The 12549-nt window shown below is 43.3% G+C and overlaps 1 protein-coding gene across 1 annotated transcript; it reads left to right on the plus strand.

Moving 5' to 3' along the window:
- The first annotated feature begins 8375 nt into the window (after window positions 1-8375).
- On the plus strand, window positions 8376-11597 carry LOC147614344 (endoribonuclease L-PSP family protein). The gene is made up of 6 exons (XM_086780898.1): window positions 8376-8792; window positions 10528-10646; window positions 10810-10854; window positions 10958-11031; window positions 11148-11197; window positions 11284-11597. The coding sequence occupies exons 1-6, from the start codon at window positions 8585-8587 to the stop codon at window positions 11376-11378; spliced, it is 591 nt and encodes a 196-aa protein (XP_086637024.1). The 5' UTR covers window positions 8376-8584; the 3' UTR covers window positions 11379-11597.
- Window positions 11598-12549: the final 952 nt, after the last annotated feature.

Raw genomic sequence — 12549 nt, forward strand, 5'->3', positions numbered from 1 at the left:
ATCAGGATTATGTAGGGCAGACACCACAAGGTGAAACACTTGAAAGTTTCTCACAATGGGGTTGGGGCAATATGTGAGATTTTTTTGTGCTTCATACCAATGATCTCTCTACCACTTCAGAAACATGGGGTGCATGCGTAGAAATCTAGAAGTGATCTAATTCAGTTTGAGTTGTGTTTGCCTTTTGTGTTGTATGAACTAGCTTGACATGGGGCTTTGCATTTGCTATATATTGATGCATATCATTGTACGTTTGCTACATATCATTATATAAATATAGCATAATTGCAAGTATCTTGTCATGAATTGAGTCTGTTGATGTGAGCTTGGAACATGACGACACAAGGTTCATCTCTTTTCTCCATCTTGGCTTTGGCTATTTTTGGAAGAAACAACAATTGGAGTTAGGAAGGTTGGGAAAATATTGAGTATATGTATGTCTTTTAATGTACACAAACCAAGACAAATGAATATAAGGAGCCAATGACTTATGAAATAGCTCTTATTTGGAAATGGTAGCTGTGGATAGAGACTTTTTGAGTATACTCCTAATTTTTAAAAGAAAGTGTGGGCTTGTCTTTCTAAGCCGATGGCGTGGATAAACACTTTTATGGTGGCCAAGACCCTAGCATATGAACAACACCTTAGGCCTTACAATATAAAGGGTCAAAGCTTTGCAATTGAAGGATTGGCATGGCAACACACCGATAACTCCAATTAGGAAAGATGGTGACATCAATGAGGTTGGCGCATTTACACGCAAGCTGTGATAGGGATTTCATGTGAAGATGGCCAGCGTGGCTCAGCCTACAACATTCTCTGTGGTGGTGACTATCAAGCAAGGAAGCAATCAGCCAAAGATAGAAGGGCACAAGGAGGCAGCCAGCTAGGAAGTCAAGCCAAAGAAGGTAAGGTCGAGGAAGCCAGATTGGAATTATGTAGAAGGCTAGCCGGAGCCTTTAAAAAAGCACGAGCAGTCGTTAAGCAAAGACAGAGTGGGAGAAGTAAAGAGCATTTAGAGAGGGTTTTTTACATAGTGGATCTGATAGAAGAAGCACGGCAAGTGGTCGAAAGGGTGCAGCGAACCCAGAAAACAAGGTTGCAATGGAAGTTAGAGCTGAGGCAAAGGAGAAAATTGCCAGACTCCAAGCAGAGCTCAAAAGTAAAAGCAGATGTGGAGCTAGTCACAAAAAACACACAGATGCTATCGCCCGGAGTACCCAGAAAAGAATGAGGAGAACTACTGGCTGAGGTCCAGAAGCTATAGGATGCCAACCAAGATTTGCTCAAGGAAAATGAATGCCTAAAATGGTGTGGTCAACATCTCTTTTGCTCCATGGGTCAGTTTGGACAACGCATTTTTTAAAGCCTCACACTTGCTGAAGGCAAACATGGAACTGCCACAATATTTTAAAAAATGGAACTGCCACAACATGGAACTGCCACAATATTTTAAAAAATGCAAAAAGGATAAAGTCCATACTACCCTGGAAACCTCTTCCCCCAGAGCACCCATGCAAAAAGGATAAAGTCCATACTACCCTGGAAACCTCTTCCCCCAGAGCACCCATGCTCTCAATTTTTGTTTTCACAGACACCGGAAGGAGGAAGGAGGATGCTTCCACCTAGAATGCAACCACCTGCAAGTACCAGTATATGGAAAGGGGGCGCCGGAGAACCAACTAGCAAAAAAGGCAAAAAGTCCATCATTAGATAATCCAGAAGAATATGAGGATGCTGCCCAGGTCGAATGGAGACCCATACCAATGGCATAGAAAAAGATTATGGAGCAAACTCCACTTAGACCAGTGGTGAGACTTTTTGATCAAAGGACACCACAAGCAACCAACAGGGGTCTGGGCTGTTCAAAAGAGAATGTGGAAAAGTTTAAGGAGACCCAAGCCACCTACTCCGATGAGGTGTACACCCCGGATTATACACTCCTAGAGATGTTCTTTAAATTCAAGCAAAAATTTGTCAAGGGAACCGGTTCAGAGGCAAAAGCTCAAACACTGGGCATGCTAGGTGTTGCGCCTATCAATGCAATGGCAAAACGGAAGGATCGGTGGTAGCAAGCAGAGTGGTCAACCCACAAGCTTGGCCAGCTGAGTGGAGACTGGAATGTTCCCCATGACCACATAAGGGTTGGTGTTTGAGTCCAAAATCTTTGGCGGGAGTCCACACATCTCCCACAGCATTGCTTGACTAGTTTGATACGCCAGATTGCTGTCTTGCCATTCCGCTAATAAGGAAATCCCATTTTGTGAAGTAATTGATGGTGACTATTATAAATCGGGCCCGTGTTCCTTTAGCAGCTATGGGCTAATGGGACCCACGAAGTCTAAAACCATTTTTCAATGGTTCTTCCAAAATTACAGGGGTTAGGGGCATATGATTCTTCTCTTAGACCATGGCAAACCTTTGGCATTCTTCACAATGTCTGATAAACTCAATTTTCATCTCCAAAGAGTGTAGCTGGCCGTGAGAACCTTGAGGGTAGAAGTGTCCCTGGCAAAGTGTCCTACGCCTATGCTAGAATGGACTTGCGCAAGATAGGGGGTTGATTTCCTATTGAGACATGTGGCTCTATCCTTCTTGATGAGATAGCCAATTTTAGAGATCCATTGGACAAGAAGTGGACAATGTCTTCACTCCATTCTAGTATGTGGTCAATGTGGAATGATGGAGCATCCGAAAGGTCATGTTGCACTCCTAGAGAGGGTTCACTATTGGGAATTCTGGAAAGATGGCCGACATGGACATGCACAAATCCCTTTCATACAGTGATTGTAAAATCAAACTCCAATAGAATGCAAAAGCATTTACTAATGTGCCTTGTGGTGCAAGGCTTTTCACCAAATAAAGCAATGTGCTTGATGGTTGATAAAGAAAATAAACTTAGTATCTAGGAGGTAATACCTGTACTTCTTTACAACATATACCATGGCTAACCTCTCCCACTTAGTATTTGTGTAATTATATTTAGTTTCATTGAGTTGATGGATAGCAAAGGTTACTGGTAAGTCCATGTTTCCCTTGGCTATGCTAACATGCATCGAATAGTTCTTTAGCGAATGCTAAAGAATTGATATATGCACATGGAAGATTAGATCCAAGTTGGGGGATATCAAGATGATTGCACTTGCTAATACCTTCTTTTGCATTTCATATGCCCATTGGCATTCATTTGTTCCCTTCAAAGACAATTAATAACTTATACAAGGGTCTTGCATATAAGAAGATGAATCTTCTAATCTAAAAGGTGACCAATCATTTGTTGGTGAGAAAAATAAGCTTTCCAATCCATGCCGTAACGCGGATCTGTGAGCGTCCCCCTCCTGCATTTTTCTTGCTGCCTACACCCTTCCCCCCCTTTGCTATTGCCAGTGCCCCCTATCTTCACTTTCTCCCTCACTACCTGCCTATGCTTCTCTCCTCTATCCCTCGCATTGCCTTGCTTGCCTCCCCGCGTTAGCTCCCCCTCTCCCTTGCCAACTCCCCTTTTTTGCTTGCGCCACCCTCCCTTTCCCTTTTTGCCTTTGCCCCCCCCTCCTGCTCGCTTCCCCTTGCTTGCCCTGCCCCTGTGCCCTCATCGCCATGTTCCTGGCCATAGAACCCCCCCCTTCTCTCTCTCTTCCCCCTCTTTCACACCCCTCCCATGTCTCTCCTGTGTAGCCTATCCTTTGTCTTATTTGCCCCCTCCATCTTCTACCGGGCAGTTTTCTTAGTTCTTGGGGCTTTTTCCATTTGGCAAGTCTTAGCCTTTTCTGGTCTTCATCCTTAGGAGGACTCCATGGTAGTTGCTCTGTCACAACTGCAATCAAGACCACCGTTGCTTATCTTTCTCAGAAGCAGACCTTCAGCTCCTCGTCTCGCTAATGACTGTTGCATTGTCCTCCACTCTGGTATGCAAGATTGTTGGTAGCCGCCCTGCACGCGAATAACTCAAAGATCTTTTATAGGCTAGCCTCATCGGTGGGCCTGTAAAGATCATAAACATTCATCCTCTGGGACTTGGCTACTACCAAGTTGAGTTCAAGTTGCCAGTGGGGTGAGATCAACTCATGCAACTAAGCCCTATTGCACTACGTATGGCCCAGGCCTTCTTTGCACGATGGCAGCACGGCTTTGACCCTGTGTTTGACCCACTAGCTGGCGTGTCAGGCTTCCATTGACAGTCTGCTTCCTAGGTCTTAGGAAGGAATACCTTCCTCTTCTCTCGGTGATCGATGGAGCCATTGGGAGAGTGATGGAGTCCCCCCACAGTCACCTCATCTCTCATACAGGTGGCCCGGATTCCATACCTTCACATTTGTATTGCCTCGTAGTGCCTCATGTCATATCTATCCCATGCCTTCAGGGAGACCCCATCATTTTGTGAGTGGAGTACTCAAGCCTTTTGGGCCAGTGTTTCATTTGCAGCAGGTAGATAGGCCACCTCGCGAGCTTGCCCTCACTGCTAGTCCAAGTGACTGCCTTCGGTGGTCCCCCCTTGGGTCCCCATTCAGATCCTCACTAGGGGTAGAGAGAGAGGCAGGTTCTCAAGCAACGAACCACCAGGACCTTATCGTCTCATGGGACGACCTTGCTGTCGAAGAGCCGAAGAGCCCACTCCCGTCAACCGACTACTAGAGCTAAGCACCACCATCGCACGTGCTAGGCTGGTAGATTATAAGAGGATTTGATTCTGTCAGAACATTTTGAGCATTTATTAGAGCACCCACTTGTCATCGTCGATGGGCCTCCTCCATTCCCTCCAACCCCTTTGATTTGGCAGCCACTTCCTCACAACGAGATTCCTCCTCTAGCTCCCAATTTCCAATGAGGCTAGTTGGCCCCATTGAACCCTCAACGAGCCCCTCCTAGCGGCCTCCCTCTCCGATATGGATCACTCCCCAGCTACTCCCTTTCCTTCCTCTCTGCCTCCCCCCCTCCTCCATCCTCGCCTATGATTCTTTCTACAATAGGCTCCTTTGAGCCCGTCCTCTTCCTTTAAGCCCGCACTCCCCCTCCCTCTGCCTCTCTAGAGCACTCCCAACACCTTGCAATAGCACCCAACCCAGAGCAGGGGCAGCAGCGAGCTTCGTTTTTCGACTAATTTGACGAATAGGCCTACCCAGGCAATGGCAGAGATTGATAGTAAGTTCTTTGTAATGCCTCACATAAAACAAGACTTTTGAGAGAGTGATTATCCTACAATTTTGCAGCAGTGAGCACAACCTTACTTACTCCTTTCATTGGATATAAGGAGGAGTTTTCACATGTGGCTGTTCCTCCGAGCATACTCAAGGGAGGAAAACAAATCACACTAAGAAGTAATATGCTTGCACCACTATCAAAATACCACATGATGACCTATCACTGACTTGCATACATCATGGATAGAAGGGTCATAACTACAATGCATAATGGATGCTCAATCATCATGTGCATAGTTTAGTGCTTCTTCTTTTTAGAAGTTGGTGTGCTAATGCATCAACCACCACAACGAGGCCTAAATCTTTCTTATTCTCCTTCTCTAGACTTTTTCTAGATTCATTGATATAACGACTTGGCTTCCGACATACAATAGTTGCATGTGCATTTCTTCTTAGGCCTAGTTGTGGTGTGCTAATGCATCAACCACCACAACCAGGCCTAAATCTTTCTTATTCTCCTTCTCTAGACTTTTTCTAGATTCATTGATATAACGACTTGGCTTCCGACACACAATAGTTGCATGTGCATTTCTTCTTAGGCTTATCATCCCCCTTCTCGGCATCCTTGCCCTAGAAGATTGGGCGAATTCTGCCTTTGGCATGTAGCCACCCTAAGAGAAATTCCCTTTGAGAAAGTTTTAACTTTACCTTTACCTTTTTGAATGACAGAGAATGCTTGATCTACCACATACATACTAGTTCAGCTTTGTTGAAATTGTTACTCTTTGTGCAAGAGCACTACAACCAACTCATTAAATGTAAGGGCATTAGGGTTATCATTCATCATAAGCCAAAGTGTGGATGTAAAACCCTGGTATGAATCTAGTAAAGCTATGAGAACACGAGATATCAATAAATTGTTTGTATAGGCCTCATCAATACATGCAAGTTGCTCTCTGAGATCTTTGAACCTTGTGATAAACTCATCGTTGAGCACATATATAATCTTGAATTGAACCATGCTCCAACTTGACCATGTTTTGCATCCCACATAAAAATTACTTAGATAATCATGAACCACAAGTGATGTAAGAACTCTCACATATCAAGACACTCAAGTCTCTAGTTGTGCTACTTGTCAAGCTCAATACCATGTCTCAACACTCCCCTCTAAAAAAATTAGAAACCCTTCATTGTATAGATTGTTAGATACTACATTAGTCTTGTAAAATCCCTAAGAAACTTAGTTAACCTCCTTTGTCTATAATTTCCACAAGAAGTAGGACATGGATATATCATGACAATCACTAAAGAAACTCAGTTAGCCTTTGTCTATAATTTCCACAAGAAGTAGGAATATAATTTCTACAAAAAGACAGGACATGGATGCATCATGACAATCATCAAATACAACAAACACCAAATTAAAGTAGCCACTTGGTGATGTGGAGAAATCCTTGTTCTAGCTCAAGCGTAGTACATACAAATTAATAAAGTGCAAGTGCTTGCATGCAAGTGCTATGGCTCCTTCTTGGATTCTCTATCTGCAAAATATAGACATGTACAACATGATTCATCTTCACATGCACATCATATTTTCCCACGTGTGCATCATCCTCGTGCAATTCGATCTTGAAAACTTCATACTTGTGCTCCAATCTCTGCACTTTTTCTACCACCATAGCTTTCATTTTCAAAGCGGCTTTTATTTTTTTTGTCGCTTCCTCTGATATCAACGTGCGGTACTTGACTCTTATGCCATTTCGCATGCCTAAGCCACCTGTCTTTGTGTTAGTAGTGGACCCATATGGTGGTTCTTTGGAAGTTGCAGTTGTGAAGAACCTTGTAGCCCCATCGCTACTTGGTGGGTGGGCATAACACCTTCTGCATTCTTGCTCTCCACCTGGTATCCACTCGTCTGTGAGGTTAGTTCCTATAGCAACTGGCCATATCTTGGGTGGTGGATTGGGCTTTAGGTCTATGTTGGTATCCACAATATAGCAATGAAGCACGTGGTCAGGGAAAAACCATATCCATTGTCTAATGAGACCATTGGGTGCTTGCGATAGCCTTCAAAAGATGGTGTAAGTACACCCTTTGCAGATCCAACTATGTATTGCCTACACCTCTTACCCCTATGAGGCGTTATGCTGCATGTGACCTTGCCAATGCATGTCCTTCGGATTGCCCACATTGCTTCATTCACCTTGTGCTCAATGACGTTACACTCTGTGACTTCCATTGGTCTTTTTGGAGTATTGTTTGTATCATGCTCCTTAAAAATGATCTTCCATGTGGTCTCATACATGTGCGTTATACTATGGCCGATACATGGCCTCATCATCAATATCAATGACCACCACAGCGGGGTTGGTCTCTCGTGATATGCACTTTCTTTGTCACACCAGTGAGAGGGGTAGGCACCTTATACATGGGTGTTCCTTCAATTAACTATTTGGACCACTTAGGTTGGGCTTTTAGACATCCGTTCTTTTAGTTTCTCCAAGTTTGGTCCTCTCCCTATGTGCTTGCCTTGAGAGTAAGAGACTACCTTAGTGCTTTGCAAAATTGCATTTGCCATATCGATAGTACACATGCATCGTAAAAGAGAAATCTTGCATCTATATCCTTCCCTTGCAAGCCAACTTCCATGCTTGCTTTCTACCAGGTTTGTTCTTGGGGTATTTGGACCATCATTACTTATCTCTATTGTTGTCATGATTGAACCCTAATGTGTTATGCACACCTCCCACCAGCTCAACCAAGAGTCCATTGCTCACATATTCCTATCCATCACATAACCATTGCACCACCATTGACATATCGATTGAGCCTCCACTGATGCAGCTTCACTGGGAAAAGCCATTCTCCACTTCTTGCACATTGCTTTGTGCTTTTCTTAAGATGTAATGCACACATACTTTGTTGTATGGGCAATCATGCTGCTCCTAATGAACTAGGCAAGACCTCTCCCTATTTGTTAGGATGTTATTTTTCCGACCATTGAACACATGTCGAACTGCATTCCAGTTAGCCTGAGCCTCGTTTGCCATAAAACCAAAGAAATCTGTCCTTTCGCAACCATGGTTTTCCATCATTTCATTAACGAATTCCCAAAACAAACATTGGGTCTCCATATCCTCCTCTTTCGCTTGCATCTATCCATCCATCCTGATGAAACCCAAAGTCACGACCCACCACTAGCTTCATTGAGTGCCATCACCATCGTCTCTCTACCCTCCCCTCTCCTCTCTCAATGGTGAATTCTCCACACTGCTTGGGCACAGGGAGGCAGACTACTCTCTGCGTGTGAAAAGCCTTTGGCCACGCCTTGAAATGTGAACACATAGTCTATACTCTCGAGCATTCATTAGTTGTACTCGTGGGATTTTGATGCTCTCATTTTGCTGTCGGGCAGAAGAACGCCGTCTATCTCATCAACCCTAATGGCAGGAGCCTTTGCAAAGGCCATGTATATGGCCTCCCCTTCTCTCAGGATGGGCGATGTTCGCATCTCCGCGCCTCACATCTTCACTCAGGGGGCTGGATTCTGCTGCATCTCTGTTGGTTCGCAAGCCTGGCATCAGCGCTTCTCATCTCGCAGCAAGAACCCGCCTTTCTCTGGCAGCGCCCGAAGCATGGTGCAATCTGTGTGTAAGCTCTCCCCAACAGTCTGTTCAAGAAAAAATGTAGTTGATATGCTTGCTTAACACTTGCTTTTCAGGTTTTATATACTGCAAGTTTTTGCTTTTTATCATTTGAGAATGGTGTGGTAGTACACGAGTGTTAAAATGGCATTTTGCATGCATGTTGTTTACTTATGGGTCACATGATTTGTGACGTTATTGGAAAAAAAAAACATGGATCGGTAAATACAAACAGATTATCTTAAAAACTGCATTTTTTTCATGTATAAAATTGCTTGATGATATGCATATTCATGGGTTATCTGCATGCAAGGTATGTGGTAACATTATACATCCATGCAGGTTATGGTTTACTCGCAACTAAGCCAAGTTTTAATTTTAATGTTTTGCTCCCATATGTTAGTTTCCTTTACCCCATTGCAAGTTTAATAAATTAAGGAGCTTTACACACTTGTTCGCACCGGTTTCGGAGGGAGCTATTGCAGCCATGGGATGAGGATGGGTGGGATTGCTGTCAAATTGGAGAGAGCCACCTCAAAGATGGATGAGGATGGATGTGTTATCATGCTCGCCCCATGGACAAGGAATGCAGTTGTATTGTTACTTCGAATTGATAATGTGGCATTGTGACAGTGTGCTGGGATCTGTGTCTTTTCTCCTATCACAATGACCCAGTATTGAAACTGTGTTGTGGCACATGATGTTAGAATTTTGTGCATCTCTGTGTGAGGGAACTGGACCTCTCCCTAACACTTGTTTAGTAATCCAATCCCCAAGCACATTGTAACACCTATTTGCTGGCTATTACCATTGTAAGCCTCTTGCTAATCAAAAGGTGATCTTGTCAACACTCTCTCTCTCTCTCTCTCTCTCTCTCAATCTATGCCTCCGCCTGTGCATACTCTCACATGGTATCAGATGTCTATTTCCCGGCTGCGTTTTTTGCTTTCCTCTCCTCCTGTGTTTTGAAGGTGCTATGTTTTCTTCAAGGAAAAGCTGCTGTGTTTTTCGGTGCCTCTGCGTCATCAGTGATTGCCCTCTTCTTGTGCTGTTCTCTCTGTACAGTGCTAGCATAGCCGATTAGGCTCGTGATGGAGAGGTGCCAGGTTCTAATCTCATTCCCTGCACGTTAGCGCCATCAGGACCTCTTGGTTTTAGATAACTACTTATTGTGCTTATTCTTTCTATCTTTAGCGGTGCATTTGTCTCATCAACTACTTATTTGTTGTACTAATTCTTTCTATTTGCTACTTCCCTTAGTGCTAGGCTTCATTATGGCTGAGTCTACCTTGCATCTTCGGAGGTTTGATAGAAACTCAGTACGAAGGGATTTGTGTGAATATATGCTCGTGTGTGTGTGAGTGTGGAGTGCGTGTGAGAGCATATCTTGATACGGTGTTCTATACCCACTATTGTGCATTGATGACGTTAGTGGGGATGTCGTAGTATCTAGTCCATACTATGCATAATGGAGTTGATAGTTATATAGTCTTGTGGGTTGACTACCATGAGTATATAACATGCACGTTCCTAAAAGGTGAATTTGGGCATGTTCGTGGATTCATCTAGGTATGTAAGCATCTTCACCACTTGAGCTATCACCTCATTGGCTAGAAGACTCATCTCTTGTGTTACAAAGTGTTCTAACTAAACATGTTCATGACCTAAAAGTCCATAAGAAGTTATGTTTCACATTGGAAAACAAGTAAAGTTCTCGTTTCTCTCGTTCCTCTCCTTTGTAGCTCTGCAAAAGGAAGCCGTAGTAGCAGAGGACGCACCAGCAGCTTTGGGACCCTACTCCCAGGCAATCAAGTCAGGGAACCTTTTGTTTGTGTCGGGAGTGTTGGGTCTCGTTCCAGAGGTGTGTGCAATTATTAAATATTTTATGCATTTTTTATTTTGTACATGTACATTGTGATGTGCACCTTCATGTGCTTTAGAGTTTGCAAGCTGTTGGTCTTTTTCTTTTTAATGATGGTCTGGCATGACGAAGTGTTATGCTTGCCTTATTTCTTGTATTACAGACGGGAAGTTTCTACTCAGAGTCAGTGGAGGGTCAAACAGAGCAGGTGAGTGCCTGCCTATTCTTGTCATTATTTATCTGCTTGAGCTTTACTGCTGTAGTGTTTGTCACCTTGTTTTGTAACAGTCTTTTGATGGAAAACTTTGTAGGTTCTCAAGAACATGGGAGCTATTTTAAAAGCAGCCGGGTCTAGCTATGCATCAGTTGTCAAGACGACTATCATGTAAGATGCTGGGTGATTTGGTATGCTGGGAGTGGCATAAGCAACTATTTCTTCTGTTTTATCAAGCACGCATGGAACACCATTCTGTTGATTGAAATGATAATAATGATGATCAGGTTGGCTGATTTGAGTGACTTCAAGAAGGTCAATGAAATTTATGCAAAATGTAAGTGTTATTGGATTGTGGCATTATTGTTCTCATTAGTGTAACACTTTTTTTTTGAAACAATGTTAATTTGGAATCTCTTACAGATTTTCCCGCTCCTTTTCCGGCACGTTCGACGTATCAAGTGGCAGCGCTCCCTCTCAATGCCCGTATTGAAATAGAGTGCATTGCAACTCTTTGATCAAACTTACCTTTGCAATCGGTAGGCCTGGGTCGCTTTTGTTAGTGGAAAGTGTCAAATCGAGAGAATAAGTTTAGGTAATGATGTTTTTCTAAATGTTTACAAACATTTCCGGCTCCACTTTATATGCCCAATGCATCACGAGGTTGCCTCTCTCAATACTTGTTGTGGAATAAAGTGCATTTTGAAGGCCACCACAAAATTTTTATGGCCAAAGGACATCAAGTAGTGTTTGTCTTTTGTCTTTAATTTAAGGTTTTGGGATGGGTCAGTTTTTGTATGTTGGAAAATGCTAGACGTGGTTGTGTTATATGTGTACTTATGTCTTTCTCTATATATATGTATGTTTGTGTGTATGTGAGTGTTGGGGGGGGGGGGAGCATGCACACACTATGTATGTATGTGCGTGTGTGCACGTGCGCGCACACAAATGTGTGAATGTGTTTATATGCCATAGGACATCAAATCTGTGTTTATGGCGAAAGGACATCAAGTAGTGTTTGTCTTCTAACGTTTGGGAATGGTCAGTTTTTGTACATTGGAAAATGCTATGGTTTTGTGTACATATATGTACTTATGTTTATATATATGTACGTATGTGTGTGTATGCGTATGTGTGTGTTGGGGGGGGGGGGGAATCACACTTGCATCTATATAAACACTTTTGCACAGATGTGCGTATATATAATCAGACACGTATATTTATATATGTTTATTTATATGTATGTGTGTGTGTGCGCATGCGTTATGGCCATAGGACACCAAATTTGTGTGTGTGTGTTTATGGCCAAAGGACATCAAGTAGTGTTTGTCTTCTGTCTTTAATGTTTTGGGATGGGCCAGTTTTGTATGTTGGAAAATGCATAGCAATCAGATCAGCACCTGTCCACAGCCCTCTAGCCTGACTCAATTGGACACCTCAACACCCCCCCAACCTCCCTATCTAATCCAGCTGCCTCCTCTAGTTGTTCCTCTCAGGTTAGCCCTATCCTCCAAAAGCTCTGACCTTCCACCTAGAAGCCTCTCCTGACCACAACTGACATCCAGTTGACCAAAATCTCTTCCAGCTGCATAGAATAGCCTGATTCTGCCCTCCGAATGCCTCTTCTTGATACCAGGTAGAAAATTATCTTCTAGACCTCCAAAATGCCCTCTAACTAGCTGATTTTAT

Source organism: Cibotium barometz, chromosome 42, assembly GCF_041138505.1.
Source record: "Cibotium barometz isolate CiBa-2024 chromosome 42, ASM4113850v1, whole genome shotgun sequence".
In the NCBI taxonomy this organism is placed as follows: Eukaryota; Viridiplantae; Streptophyta; class Polypodiopsida; order Cyatheales; family Cibotiaceae; genus Cibotium; species Cibotium barometz.

Excerpts from the sequence above, each read along its gene's own strand:
- LOC147614344 (XM_086780898.1), top strand. The coding sequence starts at position 8,585 with ATGGCAGGAGCCTTTGCAAAGGCCATGTATATGGCCTCCCCTTCTCTC. Across the intron at positions 10,855-10,957 it reads TGGAGGGTCAAACAGAGCAG|GTTCTCAAGAACATGGGAGC; the intron begins GTGAGTGCCTGC and ends AAAACTTTGTAG. Across the intron at positions 11,032-11,147 it reads GTTGTCAAGACGACTATCAT|GTTGGCTGATTTGAGTGACT; the intron begins GTAAGATGCTGG and ends AATGATGATCAG.